At 36.3% G+C, this 19971-nt stretch overlaps 3 protein-coding genes across 5 annotated transcripts; 2 read left to right on the top strand and 1 right to left on the bottom strand.

The window, feature by feature from the left end:
- Nucleotides 1-599: 599 nt before the first annotated feature.
- Nucleotides 600-3604, top strand: LOC113562480. The gene is made up of 4 exons (XM_026972070.1): nt 600-788; nt 1176-2622; nt 2854-3090; nt 3193-3604. The coding sequence occupies exons 1-4, from the start codon at nt 600-602 to the stop codon at nt 3471-3473; spliced, it is 2154 nt and encodes a 717-aa protein (XP_026827871.1). The 3' UTR covers nt 3474-3604.
- Nucleotides 3605-3669: 65 nt separating this feature from the next.
- LOC105275530 lies at nt 3670-19944 on the bottom strand. 3 transcript variants are annotated; one of them, XM_026971733.1, is made up of 20 exons: nt 19222-19944; nt 18795-19067; nt 12182-12326; nt 11612-11850; nt 11238-11350; nt 11044-11152; nt 10501-10730; nt 9849-10233; nt 9292-9719; nt 7991-8597; nt 7660-7911; nt 6136-6709; nt 5697-5820; nt 5395-5497; nt 5197-5305; nt 5048-5103; nt 4531-4729; nt 4212-4359; nt 3973-4075; nt 3670-3896 (listed from the first exon to the last, which is right to left on the bottom strand). In XM_026971733.1, the coding sequence occupies exons 3-20, from the start codon at nt 12252-12254 to the stop codon at nt 3831-3833; spliced, it is 3918 nt and encodes a 1305-aa protein (XP_026827534.1). In that variant the 5' UTR covers nt 12255-12326; nt 18795-19067; nt 19222-19944; the 3' UTR covers nt 3670-3830. The 3 variants fall into 3 exon arrangements, with proteins under 3 accessions (XP_026827534.1, XP_019886035.2, XP_026827535.1); XM_020030476.2 differs by lacking the exons at nt 5048-5103; nt 5197-5305; nt 19222-19944 and having other exon boundaries at nt 3671-3896; nt 18795-19215; XM_026971734.1 differs by lacking the exons at nt 3670-3896; nt 3973-4075; nt 4212-4359; ... (2 more) ...; nt 5197-5305; nt 19222-19944 and having other exon boundaries at nt 5417-5474; nt 18795-19215.
- Nucleotides 14143-18367, top strand: LOC105275529 (F-actin-capping protein subunit alpha). Its single transcript, XM_011332432.3, has 3 exons — nt 14143-14364; nt 15093-15342; nt 15423-18367. Exons 1-3 carry the CDS (start codon nt 14164-14166, stop codon nt 15839-15841), a joined length of 870 nt encoding a protein of 289 aa, XP_011330734.1. The 5' UTR covers nt 14143-14163; the 3' UTR covers nt 15842-18367.
- Nucleotides 19945-19971: the final 27 nt, after the last annotated feature.

Consider the following 19971-nt stretch of genomic DNA (forward strand, 5'->3'; position numbering starts at 1 on the left):
AGTAACTTTTCCGTGTGAACACACCTTCAATCTAATGAAGAGAACTGCAACAAAACGAGATCGGCGAGAAAGTAATATCGTTCGTTCATCTCGATTATCAGTCTCAGATATTTTTCTATAAACTTGTCAATGCGGTTACGAGAAACGAAAAGTATTGCAATTTTTCGTCTATGCCGATGAAGCGTGAAGGCGAAAGTCTCGAGTCATTAAGACATAAATCGGAAAACAAAAGGAAGAACGAAGGACGGTTCTGTTCGTTAAAATAGCAGATGCTGTAAATGATACGAAGGAACACAAGTAGAGGCTGCAGATATTTTCGGTACGTCTATGGGAAATATTTATCGTAATTTAAATTAATTGCGATATTGACAAAATACGATATAGATACACCAAAATGTTTTTCTTTATTGAACAGGTTCGTTATGATTATACCATTACTAATAAAAATAATTTGTAATGACGTGAGTGCCGAGCAATCAGTAATTCTGCCGGCAAAGAATTCTCATGACGCACAGAACAATAATATGTACGAAAAAAGAGAAATGATGAAAAGATCAAATTCAGGTGAACAAATCTCTAATGAAAGATATGACGGAATTATGAATTCGAAAGCTGAACAGGAAAGGAGTAAATCCTTAGCGCAGAAACTGGCGAACGAAGCTCTTAAAATGCCACAATTACAACGCACTATGAAAAAATTGACAGATTTAAGCGAACTTCGGCATACTCATCCCAACGCGATGAAACCTTTACCGGTAGATCGAATGAAAACCATGTCCAAACCAGTGGTACGTTTGAAAAAATTGAACAAATTGAATCATAAAGGAAGAAGAAAGAGAAAAAGAAGTAGAAAAGGATTCAAGAGAATGAGAAACAGACACAAGTTACAACGACGAAACGAACGTCCTTCTTTGCATAAGAGGAATCATATCAAGGTAGGTAAGATCTATTCTTGCTCATTATTAATCTTTGACGATATAGTATTTGTAAGCTTTAAATAACTAATTTAAAAAAGTAAAAATTTTGAAAACTCATTTATAAAGAAATTTCAGAAAATTATTAAAAAATGATAAAAAGATCTAAATTAAATTTTATTTCTCTGAGATATTGCAAAATGTACAAATAACTTTCATAAGTTTTAAAATCGTGATTTAATTACAAACATTATTGTTTAGGATCGAAAAATAGTAAATTTAACTGCTAATCACAACGGGATAAAACAAAGAAATAACAAAAACGAGCACAAAAATTCTATGATTATAAATGATGTTGATCGGAATTTTGTAACTAAAAATGATGCCCAACATTTTTTAAAAAACGATATCGCAAATTATTCGCACTCAGCGGAACAACATCGCTGGAAAGTCAACGAGGTATCGTCGAATGAGAACATGATCGAGCGAATAATGAGGACGACCGCGAAAGATCCTGGGAAAAAACACTCTGGCGATCGAGGAATCGAATATTCCGAGTACTATAACGACAATAGCGCTGAACCAATTAAAACGCAATCAAAACGAGATGAGACAGTGTCTGAAAACGATAGAATCATCAGACAGATCTCAAACAATTCTGCTTTCAGCAATGTTAACAAACACTTTGATGATCAATCGCAATTCAAGCAATCATTTACGGACGGTGATAATCTTTATGATAAAGATCTGATTTATGGTGATGATTTATTAAAAATCGGTCCTTGGGAGACCGGTCACTCTGTGATCGCTCAATCAGACAATACGATCGATTATGCATCTACGCGCTTGCCTGTACTGACCGATCCAAGGATCAATTCAGACAATTTGTATTACGTTCCCGGTATTACTCAGGAAGATTCAATCTTTAATAAAATATCAAACGATCGGCCTAAGGAAAACATATTCGTCAATGGAATGGAATCCCTTACTGAGGATTCTATCGTTTCTGACTTCGATGTGACACAGATTTTCATTACCAGCGAAAAGACCATCTTCGATCCGCAGATTGAAGTTCAACAGATTCCCAATAAAGCACTACGATACCAGAACGAATTGAGCGTTAGACCAGAGATGAGCAAGCCCGAAGAAGCCAGGAAGGAAGCGGAGATATTTTATCCCGACGCGCAAAGCCATTTATCAGAGGCAGGACCTCCGATAAATGCACCACACAGTTTTCGTAAAGTTCCCGGTACTTTAAATTTGTATGTCGCTAATGAAAAAAACGCCGAGCCCATGACAAACGAGTATGTTTATCCCGCTATTTTCACGGAACAACCTCTGCGTAAAATTAACGAGGCTGCGGTTCCTTCTCAATCTGTTGCAAATCGACCTGTGGAACGTATTTTGATTCCTGATCGAGAGAAAGATATTGAAGAAGGTCATAAAATGAAACAGAAAGTGACAGGAGATTTGCCTGGACAATATAAAGATCATGATAACGCAGAGGAAAAATCTGTAAACGATAAGATGCATAATAAAAGTTCATTCATGACCGCATTGAGAAAGGAAGATGCGGAGAGTCGACACGCAAATGTTTCCACAACTTTAAACGAAACCAAGGAAGTCGCCAATCAGATATTAGAGAAAATTATTGATGAGCTGGAAGAAATTAAATCAGATCGAGCGACTGAGGACGAACAAATAGAAGGTTACTACATAATAGAATAAATAGATTTCGTATTAGACAAATCGTGATTATTGTTCGTAATATATAAAATTCGGTAAAGTCAGAAAGATTTATTGTTATTTTTTAATTTTTTCTAAAATTAAAACATACAAATTTTCGAAAATTACTATAGAAAAGCGGCTTTAAAAAACCTAACATTAGCAAAATATTGCCAAATATTTCGATCGGCAAATCGAATTTTATTCGGAACAGGTTTACCTTGCAAACTATCTGGATCGTGGGTAACTACCCAAGGCGGATTACGGATTGATATGAAAGTTACCAATCACACCATAAACGTGACACTCGCGAGGTTGTCGCCTCCGTCCGCTCATCAAGGCTTGCTCGACCCTACGTGGAATCTGACTGGATATGCGCCGTTCGCAGCGGGAGGCCCATTTTCCTTGGTCGCTGTCGACAATCGCACTAAATCCCTGGCAGTATTTGCAGGTACGATACGCCTTTAAACATATTTAAAATAGCTTCTATATTTCGATACCATTCGAAGAACTAATCAAAAGCTTTAAAAAGCTTTTCTATGATGATACGCAGGTGCGTGCAGGGTATGCCAAGGTATCGATACAATTGCGGGTGTTTGGTCGATCGCTCACAGCCCGCAAAATTGCAGAGACTTTCAGATAGCTACGAGCATTTATAACGACATATTTCGTCGGACTAAATTGTCATCGGAAATGAAAAGGAAACACCGAGAGATCACGCGATTATTTCAGAAAAGCAGTAAGGACAACGCAACGGTTGCGAGTTTAACGAATAGTACAATACAGCAAAATAGTACATTACTGCAAAATAAAGAAGGGAAAGGAACGACTTAGGTAACAGAAACTTGAGGAATTACTGATAATCAATAGGTCGACTAAATATTTTAGCAAATAGAAGGAGTAGAAATATAATTTTTTATACTATATTAGTAGTATATTTATGGAAACTTTAAAAAGTCAAACTTTTTTAAAAAAGTGCAAATGTTTTTTAAGAAAGAATAAAATCTTGTATTACTATTTATTAAAGAGTACATTATGTAGACAATTTTAAATAAATTTTCACTTGTACAAATCATTTAGTTAAACACTTAATTTTTTCTCATTTAAAATAAAACATTGATCTTTAGATTTCACATCGACACAAATAATCTAGGTATTGATTTAACATTTACGTACTTGTCATATTATCTGTTACGAACGATAGCTTTTAACATTCGGTAAACATTTTCGGATGGTGTCCAAACCCAACACCGTGATCTACGATAGATTTGAATTTAATAGCTGATACTAAATCATGATTTACGAAGAGATAGATTTTATTTGTACATATTACCTTCAACACACCAATTTGTTCATTTCGATTATCCTTGATCGGCAATAATATATCTTTACGGCCATTACTAAGCGCGTATTTTTTTATGTTAAAAGTCGCATAGCTGGAAAAGATCATTATTAAATATTAAAAATATTTCATGTTTAAAGAAAAAAAAATGCATAATTTATTTATTTCTACTTTTTTCATTACGTGATAATGTTAAAGATATTAGAGAAAAATTAGTTACAAGTACACACCCAATATCTTCGCATTCTTTAATTTCAGTTTCCTCAGGTAATGGTTCGCTGATAATAATAAATTTAATGTTTGGATTTACAGATTTAGCCAACATAGTTCGTAGAGTCTCTCTTTCCATGGGGTGTGTCTGTTCATCTATCTGAAATTCTAAAATTACAATATTATTGTAACAATTTCTCAAATAACAATAATTTTACTTGAAGTCAATAATTAATATCATTTTTAAAGAGAAAGGATGATTAAAAAATTATAGATATAAATATACATTTTCTCTTTATTGATTAGTAACATATTCTTATATACAAATAATAAATTTACTTCTCTTAAAATTATAAAACATTTCTTGATTAGCTATTTGTGGTTTCTGTACGGAAATCGTTTCCATATCTTCGCCACGATGTCCGAGAAAAGAATATTCTACATAAAGCAAATGTACCTCGTCATCCTCAATAATGGAGCTTTCCTCCAAAAGGGATATGCTCACTATTTCTATAATTATTGTATCCTCCTCAAGCTTCTGAAAGAAAGAATATAGAAAATTAAAAAAAAAGTTAAACAATATTATATACGATAGCGCGTCTATCGATGTATTGTATGTACACTTTTACATATTTTTGGATCTACTTTTCCATGAGAAGTGTATTAATGTACAAAACGTTAGTGTCAATTCATTATTTTATGCTATACTTTTAAGATGCAACGCAATATTTGACAAATAGTATTAACTCAATATAGTAAAATATGTTCAATAATTGTTTGCCATGATAAAATGTATGTAATGCAACATCCTTCTCATGGAATAATCTTAAATATAACTAATGGAATGATCTCGTACAGAAGTAGAAGCGTCATGATGATAATCCTGCCCGTCCTCGTTTAACGATTTAGTTCCTGCAAGTATTTTTGGATGACTAATTCAGTACCGAGCGATGTTATTATTCATTAGCACACGTGAACATAGACGTAATTAATTATTAATTGTACTGGTAAAAGTTAGCAGACTCCTCTCCTTGTATTCCTTCCAATTTTTCTCCGAGAAAACCTCGTTCATGTCGCGGATCGTGCTGCTTGCTTCTTTGAGCAACGAAGTGCCCTGAATATGTCCGGAATCTCGATAATAGAATGCTATCCCGCTATACGATTACGAGAGTAATTTCGTAATATTGTTGTATTGAATCTTACATTCACGAGTAGAGACTTAAACTCCGCCATGCTCGATGAATCTTCTATAACATTGTTATCGTTTTCCTCGTTTGCATCATCTGTCAATGTTTCAGAATCTGGACTAATTAAAATCATTTACATAATTTTTATAGTGCATGTAAAAAGGAAGCAATATTTTAAGACTAATTGTATATTAATTAATTGTATGCTATTAAATTTATATGCTATTGTTTCTGTATTATCACATTTTATGATGTTGCAAATTACAATATTAGGATATACGGAAATAAGGAAATATGACAACAAAGAAGAAACTTTACCTCTTAATTATTTCATTTTCTGCAAACATATCATTTGTGTCGTTGAAGCGCGAAGAGAATCCTTCATTATTTGAATCAGTATAATAATGATCATCATCCGAGTTCACAATTCCGGATTGAAAATCTGTGATTTTAAGTGACATTCATTTTCTCAGTACAAGAGCTTTTCTCTAATACACATTAATTAAGAATAATTGTTAATGATTAAATAAGAAACAATTTAATTATATAATTAATATACATAATTTCATATATATCTCAAATATCATGCGTAATTACTCATACGATTGCTGTTAACAAAATATATATATGGTCCCAATCAATTTAATCATATATGAAGAAAACAATTATCCGATGAACCGCATCAAGTCCTCAATCAATTTTAATCAAATCGAATTTAAAATCTATAACTTTCAATAATGTGAGTGCAAAGAGTTACTTGAATCTAAAGACGGCACAGGAGTATCCTTTGAATCTCGATCCTCGGAAACTATTGTAGTAATAAACGTCGGGGAATCTCGAGGAGGAGACTTCTGGGGTATGTCATACGTGTCCTTTTTCTCTGCAAGCGCATGGGTGATATCTCGCAGTGAAGTTATGCCACATTGCCTCTTGAAAGCTTCGACCATGTCGACATTGCAGCTCAGCCGAACCCAGAGCGACAGTTGCCCAAAATTGACGCCGAAGAAGCAAGCGATGACGCTATTCACGGGAACGATATAATGCAATTTGTTCTGCGGATAATCCAGTATGTCTTTGATGGAAACTTTCGCTCGGGCAAGGGTGCGGCTGGTATCATTTTGACGAACGATGTTCACCCGAAAGATCAGGTACTCGGACAGCACGTTCTTGAAGAAGTAGAAGAGATCCGCTATGCGATATACGGAAGACGAGTTGAAAGCCAAGTCAGGACATTTCATCCTCGGCGTGTAGGCCGTCTTCTCGCCCCAAATGTCCCAACTTATGTAAATGGAGAGGCTACATATATCTTCTTCTTCTGGAATTTTCGCGATCTGATCTCAACAAAAGTAGGATAAAACGATTCTCTTGAGTTAAAAAATAAATAGTGAATTTGCTCGATATAGAATTTGCGTGCGATGTACATGGTCTGTCCAGGCTTTGGTGCGACTAATATCGAACAAATTTATTTTTTTTTAATCAAAATACGTTCCTTCCGAGTCAATACAACGCTGCTAAGGAATTAAAAAATTGTTTGAAGCAGTCACTATATTTCGTTTTTGGAATCGCCTCTAAAACGGTAGTCGAAACCCTTCGGATGTTCTGAACAATGTCACAATGCTTTCCTTTCATCGTTAACTTGAGTTTTAGGAATAATCAGAAGTCATGCGGAACCAAGTCAGATGAATACGAGGAAGCACTGATGCCTTTTCTAGCCAAGAAATACAATTTTGGATTTGTGCGCTACTGTATTGTCGTGCAGAAGTGACCAAGACCCATGCTCTCGGTTTGCCAAAATCCTCAGGCAGAATTTAATGTACAATGCTTTTACGTATATACCAGTGAGCTGCTCGATGAATCTTACATACAGCGGTTCAATCGAAGGATTTCGCATTTAATGACATGCCAGCGTTTTGAAATTTTGGATGGTCATAACTGAAATGTCAAGCTTCATAATGCAATTGCAGTCATTGAGATATGGTGTTGCAGGAAAAAATTTTTTTTAATTAGTCGCACCAGAGTCCGTACATGTTCGATAAATTTTTCTTTAATGATTTCATCGCATAGTTATACTGTTCTCAAATTAATAATATATAATTTATATCGATATCTTATAGTAAAAAGGGATAAAAAAAATTATCAAACTCAAGGTCAACAATTAAAATAAAAATAGATAAAAATATAAATTTAATAATAGAAAATAATTAAAATATATTATTTTATTCTGTATATATCATATCAAAAAAATCTCTGAGCGACAAATCATCTTCGTGACAATACTAACCGACGTAAACAGCTGTAGTCGCGAAATGTGGATCTCGATGAGACCTTGCTTGTCGCTAATTAATAAAGGAAAGGACTCCGCTGGACATTCCGCTAATTTTATGCTATCGCTCAGGCACTCGATTTTGCAAGGTAATTTCTGCTTCTCCTGCATAGATATCGGATCTTTTGCTTTTCGTAAGTGACACGTCAAATTACATTTAGGGTAACATGGTGACTTGAACGTCTTCATTTTCTTTATAGCTCTTTTTACCTGAATAAGAACCAGATTACCATTACGCTACTATGCTGAAATATAACGACGTGTTGAGAATTAATTCATTCTAGCTTACACAAAAATCGTTACTGATATCACGGTAAGATGACTTTCTGCACTTGTCGTAAACCTTAGGGAACAGAGTAGTGTCGAGCGTGTCTTTCATCGCTGAACTAATATCTTTCATAGAAATAGCAGGTACTTCCTTGCATGCGAGATTCTTGCAATCTTTGGTGCACACAGCGACCGATCGGGGAGTACAAACCGTGCAACAACGACGATCTGGTTTTAAACTTGCATAACAGTCTTTAACATTACTGCAGATACAATCGCTCGTCTGCACACTCTCATGGACGTAACTTCCAGCGCCTGTCATACAGTCTTTCGCACAGTTATTAACATTTTCTGTACTAAAATAATTTTGCTTAATACCACGAACAGTCGTTGTGATAAGATTGTTGTTATTGACATCGATTAGCGAATCCACGTACACCTGTTGGTTCAAAAGTACTCTATCGCCGGCATTATTCAACGACATGTATTCCTGCAAAGCGTCGAACAGAACTAGAAGAATTTGACTTAAAGTCACATTCGGATTTTCCAAATTTGCGAGTCCTTTTCGTGAACTCGGCTCTACAGGGTTCGATTCGTCACGAAGCATTAGAGAAGATATTTCTTGACAACTGTAATAGATACTTATGATAATTAGGTATATAGTAAAATTATTCTTTAATCCTTTATATAATATTAAAAATTAAATAAAAAATAAGCAGGACATAATTAGTGAAATAATCATAAGAATATAGTAATATACGTTGCATATATAATGTCGTTATAATATATTTATTTATATAAATATAAAATATCTCATTTTATTTTTAGCATGATGTTTCTATGCGCGTATAATATTTTTGAACACATAAAATCTTTGATAATATGTAAGTTATTGCGCAAGATAATATAAAATTGCGATCATAATTATTCAAACAGGAAATACAGAGAGCATCCTTGACAAACACATATAGACAACATATATATATGTATATGCACTTGCACGTAAAATTTAATCAGTCTTCTATAGAGTAATATTGTGCCGTATAGCAATATAAATGCTACGTCTATGCTACATATATTATATACTCAAATATATAAAATGTATAAATTGCTGCAGTACGATGTTACATAGGCCGATTGAAAAATTCCTATATATTACAATGTTAAGCTACCTCGCCTAGCTACAGTTCTCTAAACTATGAAACATTTTACGTGAGACTGCAATGTTGTATGAAAATTATAATAAAAAGCTGATGGAACACTAAGTGATAAAAGATTCGTCAACAATCACCAAACAACAGCTTCTCGAGAGGTACGACTTGCCTGTGCCTCTGAGATGCATCCAGGATGCCCGCATATTCCTCCTTCCCAGGAGTGATCCTCGACGCGTCCAGAGGCGTGTTAATTTGCGCCTGATCCAGCAGTTTCAATATTTTCTCCCGCGACAGGATGCTCGTGCCATTTGCTTCCTGCACCTTCTTCCATTCCTTCAACGGCGAGTGCAAGCGCGCCTTCTCCTCGTTCTCCACATTTATCATCGTGCTCTGCTCCCTTGTGCTAACAGTCGTTACGATTGTCGTTTGAACCGATTTGTCAACCGAATGGTGAGATTTGCCAGCAGTCTTCTCCTCCAACTGCATAATTCTGTCATACATCTCGCAACACTTCTTGCATTGCTCCACGGCAACGGATTGCTCGGTAAACCTTTTCGACGGTGTAGCATCGCGCCTTTCATTCTGCTTATGAAGAGACTGTAAATATATTGTGAAAGTGAGCACTGACACACTCGAACTTATTTTTCGAGATTATTTTTCGAAATTATAAATACAAAATATATTAAATTAGAAATTATTCTTAAAGTGTATATAAAGTGTACTAACTCGTAATTGTACCGTCAATGTGTCTATGTTTGCCTGTAATTCTGCAAGTTTTGCGAGCAATTGTTCATTGGTGGTCTGTAATGTCGCAATGTTTGCCTGCTCGTTGTTGAACGCGGTCTTCAATGTCTGCTGTTCCTGGACATGCTCGGAGAGCTTTTTCCTCAATTCTATATTCTCTACCTCGACTTGACCGTATTTCGAAGTGAGAGCAATAAGCTCGTTATTATGCTGCTGCATAATCTTGAGTTCGCTCGCTAAATCTCGTATTTGCTCGTCCTTCTCACGTACTGTGAACTGTGAGTTCTTTGCTTTCACTAGCTGCTCATCGATCTCAACCATGCGCGATCTCTCGGACGTAAGAACGGCGGCAATCTCTTGATTGTTCCTAATTAGAGATTATTTAGAGATAATAAATTGTTTCATATGAGAAGAAAAAAGAAAGTTTATATTTTCACACGTTTCTTGTTACATAGAATCTAAATCTTGGATTTATTACAATATATTACAATCTATTATCTAATAAGAAAAAATTATACCTAGTAACTTTTATATATATATATATATTGAAAAATTTTTATATGTTAAAGAAGCTATTAAAAATATTAATTCGTATATTCCAAGAAGGAACGAAAGAAATAATATACCTATATACCTCGTAGTTTGTTTAAGAGTAGTTTTCAGATCGTTAATTTCGGCAGTTAACGCGCCGTTCTTCTCCTGCGCCGTCGTTAGCTTATCGTTCAGCTGCTTCATCTGTCGCCAAACTCGTATATACTCCACGTTCTCCGCCACTTTCTCCCTTTGACTGTCCGTGGTGGCAGCTAGTTCCTTCTCCAACTCCGCTATACGACACGTCATATCTTTCTTCTGCGCCTCCAGTTTCTACGAATCAGAATCGAGCGTTGAATAGACGCGTAATAATTAGTAATAATAAACAATCCTGCGTATTCACGAGACTGTAATCGCTCGGACGTGACATCGAATTGCACTGGAAAACTCAAAGATAGACAACGTTTTCCCCTCTCGTTTCTGTTTCAAATTGTCTTTTTATGCGTGTTTAAACGTGTTGTACCTACTTTATTTACACAAAACATAACGTTGATAGCTAAACGAAACAGATGAGACGATACTTGAAAACTTGAATGCGTGCTAGTATTCTCCGGGTTCTCCGAGATTCCCGCTGTAACTGTCTTACCTCGATCTTAACGAGATAATTTCGCACATCGTTGTCATCATTGTCCCCTGCGGCAACGATGCACTGACAGGACGGTGCATTCGCGCGGTTGTTCTCACTTCGGCATGTTCTAAAAGAAGACGATTCAGCATCTCACAGGAAGCATCCCGCACGAATATATGTATAACACGCAACGCATGTACGTATTTGCTTACATGAGCCCGGAAGATGTTGGCCTGGCGAGATTATTACGGCTGCGCGACGTGGACCTACCGCTCATCGTGTGACTCAACAACTGATTCCTCATCACGACAATTTTCTCCTTCAACTAAAACATTTAATAAGTATGAATTACTGGCGCGACAGCTATTTAGCTTTACATCAGTTCATTAGAGAGCACCATATAATACGATATAAATTAATATAATAATAATATAATAATAAATAAAATTATATAATAATTAATATGAAGCATATCTTGATTCTCTTAAAATAATATAAAATAATATGATACATAATACCGATTTGTGCATGAATTAATTGATGTAAATAAGTTACACTATACGTTAATTAGTTCAAAGCAATCTACCTTTGCATTTTCAAACTCGAGCGTGGCCATCCTGGTTCTATCATCAGCAACATCTAATGCTAATCCGCACGATCTTGGATTACTGGCCAGTCGAATCAACTTCGTGCCGAGTCGTTTGATTTTATCCTCCTGACAATTTGATAATTTCTTCAAATTATTCGCCTCGTCGAGCAAGCGCAAATATTTGTCCTCCAGCTCATAGCGATCGAGCTTGCAAACGAGATGACGTTCCCTGAGGTCTTCCATATTATATAAAACATTGATCACATTACGCAAGTAAAAAATAAAAGCAGGATAAAAATAACATTAATATTATTCATAATAATATTAATATTCTCATAATTTTGCAGCATTTGTTAAATTAAATATTACGTATTATAAAATTTTACACACATACACGATTAAAAATTATCAATACCAGGAATTATATCAAGAGATTTATATCGTCTTCATATATATATATGAATCAAGCATTAAATAATGCAAAAAAACAAGATTTTAGATTGAAGACATGTCGACTGGTTGAAGATTATCTATCTCAAATTGCAATGGATAGAAATGGATACAAACCTATAGCACTGATAGTGTCCGAACAAGAGACTTCCTTTACAGGTAAAATATCACGATTTGGATCGTCTGCCATTTTCAGTCAAAATTCTAACGTGTTTCTTGAAATCAATGAATGTCGCTCAAGACGTTGAACAGGACATGAATACTGAAAATTCGACATTCATCAAAAAAATTATTATTATTCAATAATAATTATTCGCTCGCGAAATACGTTGAATAAATTGCGCTGGACAATCAAGGAGAAAGAATTATAACTTAGAAGAGAACAATAGGAACAACAGGAACAATCGTCATTGCTCTTTTATGGTACGCATTATATTTGCGTACGCGATATCGGATCGGGATATTGATTCTTATTTTCACCAAACACGACGATTATTTTCCACACATAAACATTTTTTACACAATATTTATTTACGAGACTACAAGACTAATGAAACATATCGATTTATTCTATTCATGGTTCACGCGCAAAGATTTGAGAAATCGACTTTATGATTCCAGGCTGACTTCGGTATACATTATTTGAGACAATTCATCGTAGATACAAAAATATAATATAAAATATAATATAAAGTATTTTTCAAAGTTAGTTTTACTATATCAGTTATCAAATCCTGCAATATATATGCACAGTGACACTAATTACTAATATATCGCATATTACTCATGCCTTTTATTATTTTAAATAAATAATATGTACATATAAAAATGTTTTTAACAATTCCTGAATAAATTTCGAAAGTGTATTAAGTAAAATTCGTAAAAATATTATACAATGCGCAAAATATTAATAGAAATCAGTAATTTTATTATAAATAAAAAACATTGTATTGCATAATTATTATTAAAATATGGAAGCTACAATTAAATAATAATATGAATATTATTCTACCGTGCCTGTAAAGAGACAAGCGAAAAAATAACGCGCATCGTATTTGATTACACTGTCAGGAACACGTACGGCAATATAGTTATCACTGGTTATCGCCTTTGCTGGTAGATTAGAGATAAATGTTGTACTAGCGCCCGTATTTCGCCTGTCGTCCCCAAGTATGAAAGGATTTCCCGAGAACGAGCAGCGTGATTCATTCTCGCTCGATCCCCACCTTGCATGAATCATCTCCGTACGGTCTCAAAAAAAAGTACGAAAAGACATAAAAAAAATAACGGAAAACTTGAGTTTTTTTTAATTGAAGAAACGATACTGACGAATTGGATGCTTTTTGAGAGTCTGCATTAATATTTATCAGAGATATTTTCAAACAAGGTCAACGATGTTCTCCACAGAAGTGCTCGATTAATCGCATTCGAGCAGAACTGTAATTATTCGCGCACCCTTTTCCCGACAACTCGAGTGCATAATTATGTCAAGGCTGTCACGCGAGAGTAATCGATCGAGAAAAATTGAAAAAACAGAGTGCGGAGTAAGTCACGCATGCACACGTGTCAACGCGCGGGTATCATCAGCGTGAAATTGGCATTTTTAAATTAAATCCACGCTGCAGGACTACCGCTGCTTAATTCATTTCTGCAACTCAATTATACCAACCGCCAATATCGACTGAAGGATTTCCGAGGAAACAGGTATCGTTTTCATGAAAGCACGCGGCAAGTACGGGTGCCTCGAACGTTCAAGGGAAACGACGCGGCGAAGAAGACACAGATTTGTGGGAATTGCCGAGGTGCTCGAGGGAAACAACCTTGAGAGAGGGAGAGAAAGAGAAAGAAACGAGAGAAAGAGAGAGAGAGAGAGAAAGAGACTAGCACGAGTCGGTCGGATCGCGTGGCGTCACCGGGTATACGGGACACTGCTGCGTGCGGCACCGCGACTCGCGAAGCCGCACACATCCAGAGCGAGAAGATCCAGCACAGCCTGACCACCGTCCACCGTGACCACCGCAGCGTGCCTCGCTTTTGACATCGGCGGCGGTGGCGGCGGCGGCGGCGGCAGAGTGTGCGTGCCAGTGGGAAAAGGTAAGATGGCGGCGGACGGAGATGCGGCGATCCCGGATCAGGAAAAAGTGCGAATAGTCTCGGATTTTATACTGCACTCACCACCGGGCGAGTTCAACGAGGTGTTCAATGACGTGCGGGTCCTACTGAACAACGACAACCTGTTGAAGGAGGGAGCGTCCGGGGCTTTCGCTCAGTACAACAAGGACCAGCTCACGCCTGTTAAGGTACATCATCATCGTAATCATCATCGTCACCGTCACCGTGCCCGTCGTCGTCGTCGCGCGCGCGACGCGCCTCGCGCCTGCCCGCGTGAAAGGTTCCTCGTGGAATTTCCTCCTCGAGGAGGACGGTGCTCGGCGCCTTCGCCTTCGCGCGTCCCCTCGCACGGTCCCTTCGCGTGCTCGGCCCCCTTTTCCCCGAGTCTATCGATTCCAAGATCTGTGAGGCGCGTCCACGGTGACCTCAGGTTTCCTCACGTTATCAGGAATTAGTTTCGGAGTTCGTAAAGGTGACGTTACCCCTCTGATGGTCCGAGGCCATCGGCGTGCGTGGCGATACATCCGCGGTCGACCACCAGCTCGAAGCTTTCATGTCGCGTGCCACTCCGCGTGAAAATTTCCGTGAGCCAAAGTGGTGAACACGTTGCACTCAGTTTTCCCTCTCCGTTCCTCCGCTTACACGGAGAGCTATCCCGGTATCCGTGTATTTTCGAAACTAGCACAGTTCAGTTAAGGTTAGGCGGCTATCCCGAGTCCGAGAGCGTTGTCACGGTACATTTTTTTAGGAATATCAAAAGTTGGACTTTGAATGACGAATTACACGTTAGATTCCTTCTATGTGAAATCGTAAATACCTGCATACACCCAAGTGCATTAATTTATGAATAAACATACAGAGAGACAAGTGCGTAGAATGTATAAAATACTAAAACTGTCTTCTTCTTTGCATACAGATAGATGGGAGCGACCACCCGGCGCTCATAACCGAACACAATGACCTGGGTTCTCAGAGGTTTTATGATGCACGGAGTAAGCAAAGTTTTAAGTATGATCACTTGAGGAAGGAGGCACAAGATTATGAAACTTACGAACCAGATCCCATAGCAGAACCTTGGAGGTTAGCCCTTCAAGATGAGATAACGAATTATACTCAAAGTCACTACAGACACGGCGCCTGTTCAGTTTTTGGAAAATCCCTCGGAGGTAATTATTGTCTTAACTTTGAATGATCGTGGCGAATGAGCCTTAGCATCGAGTAAAGCGACTTAAATTTTTGCACACAGGAAACATAACGCTGACAGCGTGCATAGAGGATCATCAGTTTCAACCTAAGAACTTCTGGAACGGCCGCTGGCGCTCGGTGTGGACCGTAAGCTTTACGCCAAACTCGGGGAACGCCGAGCTGAGAGGTAGCCTCAAAGTACAAGTACATTACTACGAGGACGGGAACGTACAGCTGGTCAGTAGCAAGGAAGTGAAGGAGAGCCTACCGATCTCCAACGAGAAGCAGACGGCGAAGGATTTGATACGGTTTGTCGAGGAATCCGAAAACGATTATCAAACGGCAATTTCCGAAAACTACCAAACGATGTCCGACACCACCTTTAAGGCGCTGCGAAGGCAACTGCCAGTGATGCGAACAAAAATCGACTGGAACAAAATTGTGTCGTACAGTATTGGCAAAGAGCTTAAAAGTCAATAGAAGTAGATTTTTTTATATAATAATATTAAAGGAAATAATTAAAAAAAAGAAAGAGAGAGAGAGAAAGAGAAGCGCATTTTGCTGCATGAGTGAAGTCTGGAAGTGTGATGTGCATGGGAGCAAATTATAATAACTACTAAATAACGTCTGATTAGAGGTATTCGGCTCATGCATGCCACTCAAGGTTCCTCTCGACTCCACATTGTATTTCACAAGAAGCAATAAAAAAAGGGGAGATCAACACTTTCGGCGTTGTCAATTGTGTATCAAAAAAAAATCGAAATTACAGTTTCTCCGAGTAACTTGACAAAATTCAACGTAACGATAATAACGTAACGTTGAAAGAACTTGATAAACGTTTATCGTCTTTGCATTCGAAAATATTTTTCTAACAGTATTCTGACAGGAACCTTCGTGTGAATCAAGATTGTTTCTTTACTTTGTTTCTGATCGCCTTTTTTCCAGAACGATATCCACGATATTCGCATTGTGCAGCATAGTGCAGGATATAATCTTTAACTTCAGATGGACATTAAAACGATAATAACTGTCGAAGTAAAAGATCTATTCACTATTTATAATAGGGTAATGGGGATCCTTGGTCTTATGTTAAGTGATCGAACTGAAGTTGAATTCAATGTGTTGAATAGCTTGAGATTGTGAGACACAGATAGCGAAAATAAATTTAAACTATAATCATGTAGTTGTGAAAATAACGAGCAGATGGAAGCGGTTTCTGTAATTAATATAAAACTCACGAATTTTTGCAGGCTATCAAAAATATAATAACGCCAGTGATGTTTAATGTAACTATTTATCTAGATTCTTGTGCATAACACACATTCCTTTTTTTCTTCTATGAAATTTACTACAAGATTTATTACTAAGAACAGTTGATACACGATGTTTGTTATTCACTGACGTTGTTATTTTATTGATAATTTTGTCGAGATGCAACTACGCCAATCTGCTCTGATACAATCTATCCGTCACTTGATAGTTCACCCTGACTCAAAGCAAAACGATTTTAATCATTTTACTATTCGCGCAATCCATTTTAAAATCGAATCTGCGATATTGATTGTTTGCATTTTATTTAGTGAACACGATCAACGTAGGACAGGAACAGAGTCTGTACAAAAAATACTACACGATACAAAAGCTAAAAGTTTCTTCACGGATGTGCCGGCGTGCGAATAAAGTATCAAAAATAAGAATTCGCGTCAGACATAAGTCAGGAAGGTCTTTTGACTCCTTTTGAAAAAAAAAAGAAAAAATCTGCTGTAATATTTAAGCCATAGATCACTTAAGGCGGCGCGATGACACATCTCATGCATCTAAAACTTCGGATGACGATACACTTGGATCATTTCGTTACTCATCGACGTAACATGCTGGGGCCACGGGTGATGTTAAAAACGCGTAATATATCAAACACAAATACGAAGACACTAGAGATGCGTCTATCTATGATTTGTCAGCCCGGTATCGAACACCGTTAAGTGTTCACTACCGCGTTCAATACACGAAGTACGAAAAACGAGGAAACATAATTCTTATATAACAGATATTGGTGGGCGAGGCCTACTATTTTTATCCGACTTTATATTTCATAAAGATATATAAGTCTATATACATTTTTGTTAAAAATGTATTGTTTTATAATAAGTATGTCTATTATATAATGAATATGTTGCAAAGTTTAATGAACTACTGAATGAAATAAATGTTAATCATTGCGCAACTTTGTTTCCAAAAATTAAATTCTACTACTACTAGCTGTACGAAGAAGAACTCACTGGAGTTGATGAAAAGCAGAAGCGTTAGGGGATCTCTTGGTGCTATCGCTTACCACACATTACACAGCCAGACATTGTATGCGAAAAAAAAACGGAAACTAACAAAGTACATAATACATTGTACATTGTAGAATGTAGCCTATAGCCTGCTGGAGCCTTAATCTGTTCACTTTACGTTGGGAAGTGGGGACGGGGAGCGGAGATCGGGTCTCGGAGAAATACTATGTACATATGTTATTCGGATGAATGAATGCGACGACGATGCGCACCATCATTTGACTCTTAATGCAATAGGATTCGAAACGTGTGTGTAATATTATTCATACTTTGTAAGTTACATCGTAATTCAAGGCATCATCTCTTCAGCCGTGATACATAAAATACCTGTTCAGAAAAAGAAAAACTCTTGCAAATTCTTGCCACTGATACTTAAGGAAGAATCAACGAGAAAGAGAGAGAGAGCATGTAGGGATGAAACACGGTAAATTACTTGTTAGCATGCGAGGCGCGCAATAACGAAGTTATTCATGTAAATATAATCGCACATACGCTATCTCCGAATCGTTGTTTGTATTACGTATGTAAATTACAAAATAGAGCGTTTTGAGAGTGTTTCGAATCTTGTCAAAACTCCACACGACATAGTTGCCTACGATATTGAAAATTAGGTATCACCTACAATCAAGTGTATCGTAACATAACAGAACGCATGTCCTTATGTAAAAAATTAAACACAGAATACATTTATCAGTTAAATTATGTATTATTAAATGTTATGATTGATTAAATAAAGTGAAATAACACTTTATGTACATGGACTCTTGCTTACGAAGACAATTCTCTTGTAGAAACGTGACGTTGCGTTTATGATTTTATCAAACAATGAAACGTGAGCGAACATCTTGTTTATATAATTAAGTAATGCTTTATAACAAAGTGGAGCCAGAAACTTCTCATACTAATGCAATAAAAGAAGCAAAGTTTTATTAAAATAACTTCAGAGGATGATTTACAATCTTTCTCATGCATAACATATTATATTGCTTTGTTTGCAAAAGAATAATATGTGCTCTTATCAACATTCAAAATTACATCAATCAAATAGATGTATAAAAGGATTTGAATTTAACAAGATGCAAGGAATGCACACTTACATTAATTTCTCTGTCGAGTTCCTGTATTATTTCTGTAAATGATACACAATAGAAGAGATATGTCTTATCATTTTAACCTATATTACCATGAATGTCACAATGAATTTAACAAGTCTACGCAACTCTGGGAATTAAATCTGCACATGACACGTTGAGAGATTTATAATTCTTTCCCATTTCACACGTAATTGTGATATTAAATCAAGAGAATAATTTCAGTCAATGTGACACATGTTTTTTGTATACATATAATACTGTTCATATTACGAGACGCTAAAAGATGTATAAATGTACTGTATTATGTATGTACATACGTGTGTGCTTCATGTCTCCCCTCATGCTGTGTATACATACTCACACATGTGTCAAACACACCACGTATAAAGTGTTACAATCTAAAGAACCACAAACAATGAAAAATACATACCTTCGATCAAATTGTGCTAATCATTATTACATCAAATATAAAATTCAAAATGTAGTACTCAAGTACAAGCACACGGTCAAGCAGCACAAAGCTGTATTAATAAAATTTATCGTGTTGTGGGTGGCCATCTATATATGTTTACACGCCGGCCGTTGCTAAATGGCAACCAGAGCGAGCACGTGATTGCACAGATGTTGCTCCTTCTGCCTACACTTCTTACACTTGCACCTGGTGACACATCCGTTGAAAAGTGTAGTAGTACAACTCAGCAATGAGTCAGGCGTAGATTCATTTCCAAAATAATGAAATTCAATAGCAAATTACACAATTTTTTCTCAGATAAATTTGTGCTCTTTGTAACAGCATGTATTTTAAAATTTTGATTCGACATATAACGAATCAGATATAAAGTTTTTATAGTTTGAAAATAATAATTAGCTAGCATAACTCGAGTACTGCGATGAATAGATATCACATTAAATACTCGATAACTTGAACTTTATTTAAATTTTAAAAATAAATCTTTATCTAACCTTTATAATTAATCTTTTAAAAATAAATCAGTTTTATAAATACATTACTTTACAGATGAGTTAGTATAGCATACAGATAATCAGTTAAATGTTCTTAACAAAATATTAACAGTCTGAAAACGTTAATTAAATATTAATATATATGTAAGTTATATCTATTAACACATTGTGTTATTTTGTCACAAACGTTTTGCTCATTCCCTTTTTACTAAAAAAG

This window comes from Ooceraea biroi, chromosome 8 (assembly GCF_003672135.1).
Source record: "Ooceraea biroi isolate clonal line C1 chromosome 8, Obir_v5.4, whole genome shotgun sequence".
Taxonomy (NCBI): domain Eukaryota; kingdom Metazoa; phylum Arthropoda; class Insecta; order Hymenoptera; family Formicidae; genus Ooceraea; species Ooceraea biroi.

Excerpts from the sequence above, each read along its gene's own strand:
- LOC105275530 (XM_026971733.1), bottom strand. The coding sequence starts at position 12,254 with ATGGCAGACGATCCAAATCGTGATATTTTACCTGTAAAGGAAGTCTCT. Across the intron at positions 5,821-6,135 it reads TGTGCCGTCTTTAGATTCAA|ATTTTCAATCCGGAATTGTG; the intron begins GTAACTCTTTGC and ends TTAAAATCACAG. Across the intron at positions 3,897-3,972 it reads AACAAATTGGTGTGTTGAAG|ATCACGGTGTTGGGTTTGGA; the intron begins GTAATATGTACA and ends AATCTATCGTAG.
- LOC113562480 (XM_026972070.1), top strand. The coding sequence starts at position 600 with ATGAATTCGAAAGCTGAACAGGAAAGGAGTAAATCCTTAGCGCAGAAA. Across the intron at positions 789-1,175 it reads AAACCATGTCCAAACCAGTG|GATCGAAAAATAGTAAATTT; the intron begins GTACGTTTGAAA and ends ATTATTGTTTAG. Across the intron at positions 2,623-2,853 it reads TGAGGACGAACAAATAGAAG|GTTTACCTTGCAAACTATCT; the intron begins GTTACTACATAA and ends TATTCGGAACAG.
- LOC105275529 (XM_011332432.3), top strand. The coding sequence starts at position 14,164 with ATGGCGGCGGACGGAGATGCGGCGATCCCGGATCAGGAAAAAGTGCGA. Across the intron at positions 14,365-15,092 it reads ACCAGCTCACGCCTGTTAAG|ATAGATGGGAGCGACCACCC; the intron begins GTACATCATCAT and ends CTTTGCATACAG. Across the intron at positions 15,343-15,422 it reads TTTTGGAAAATCCCTCGGAG|GAAACATAACGCTGACAGCG; the intron begins GTAATTATTGTC and ends TTTTGCACACAG.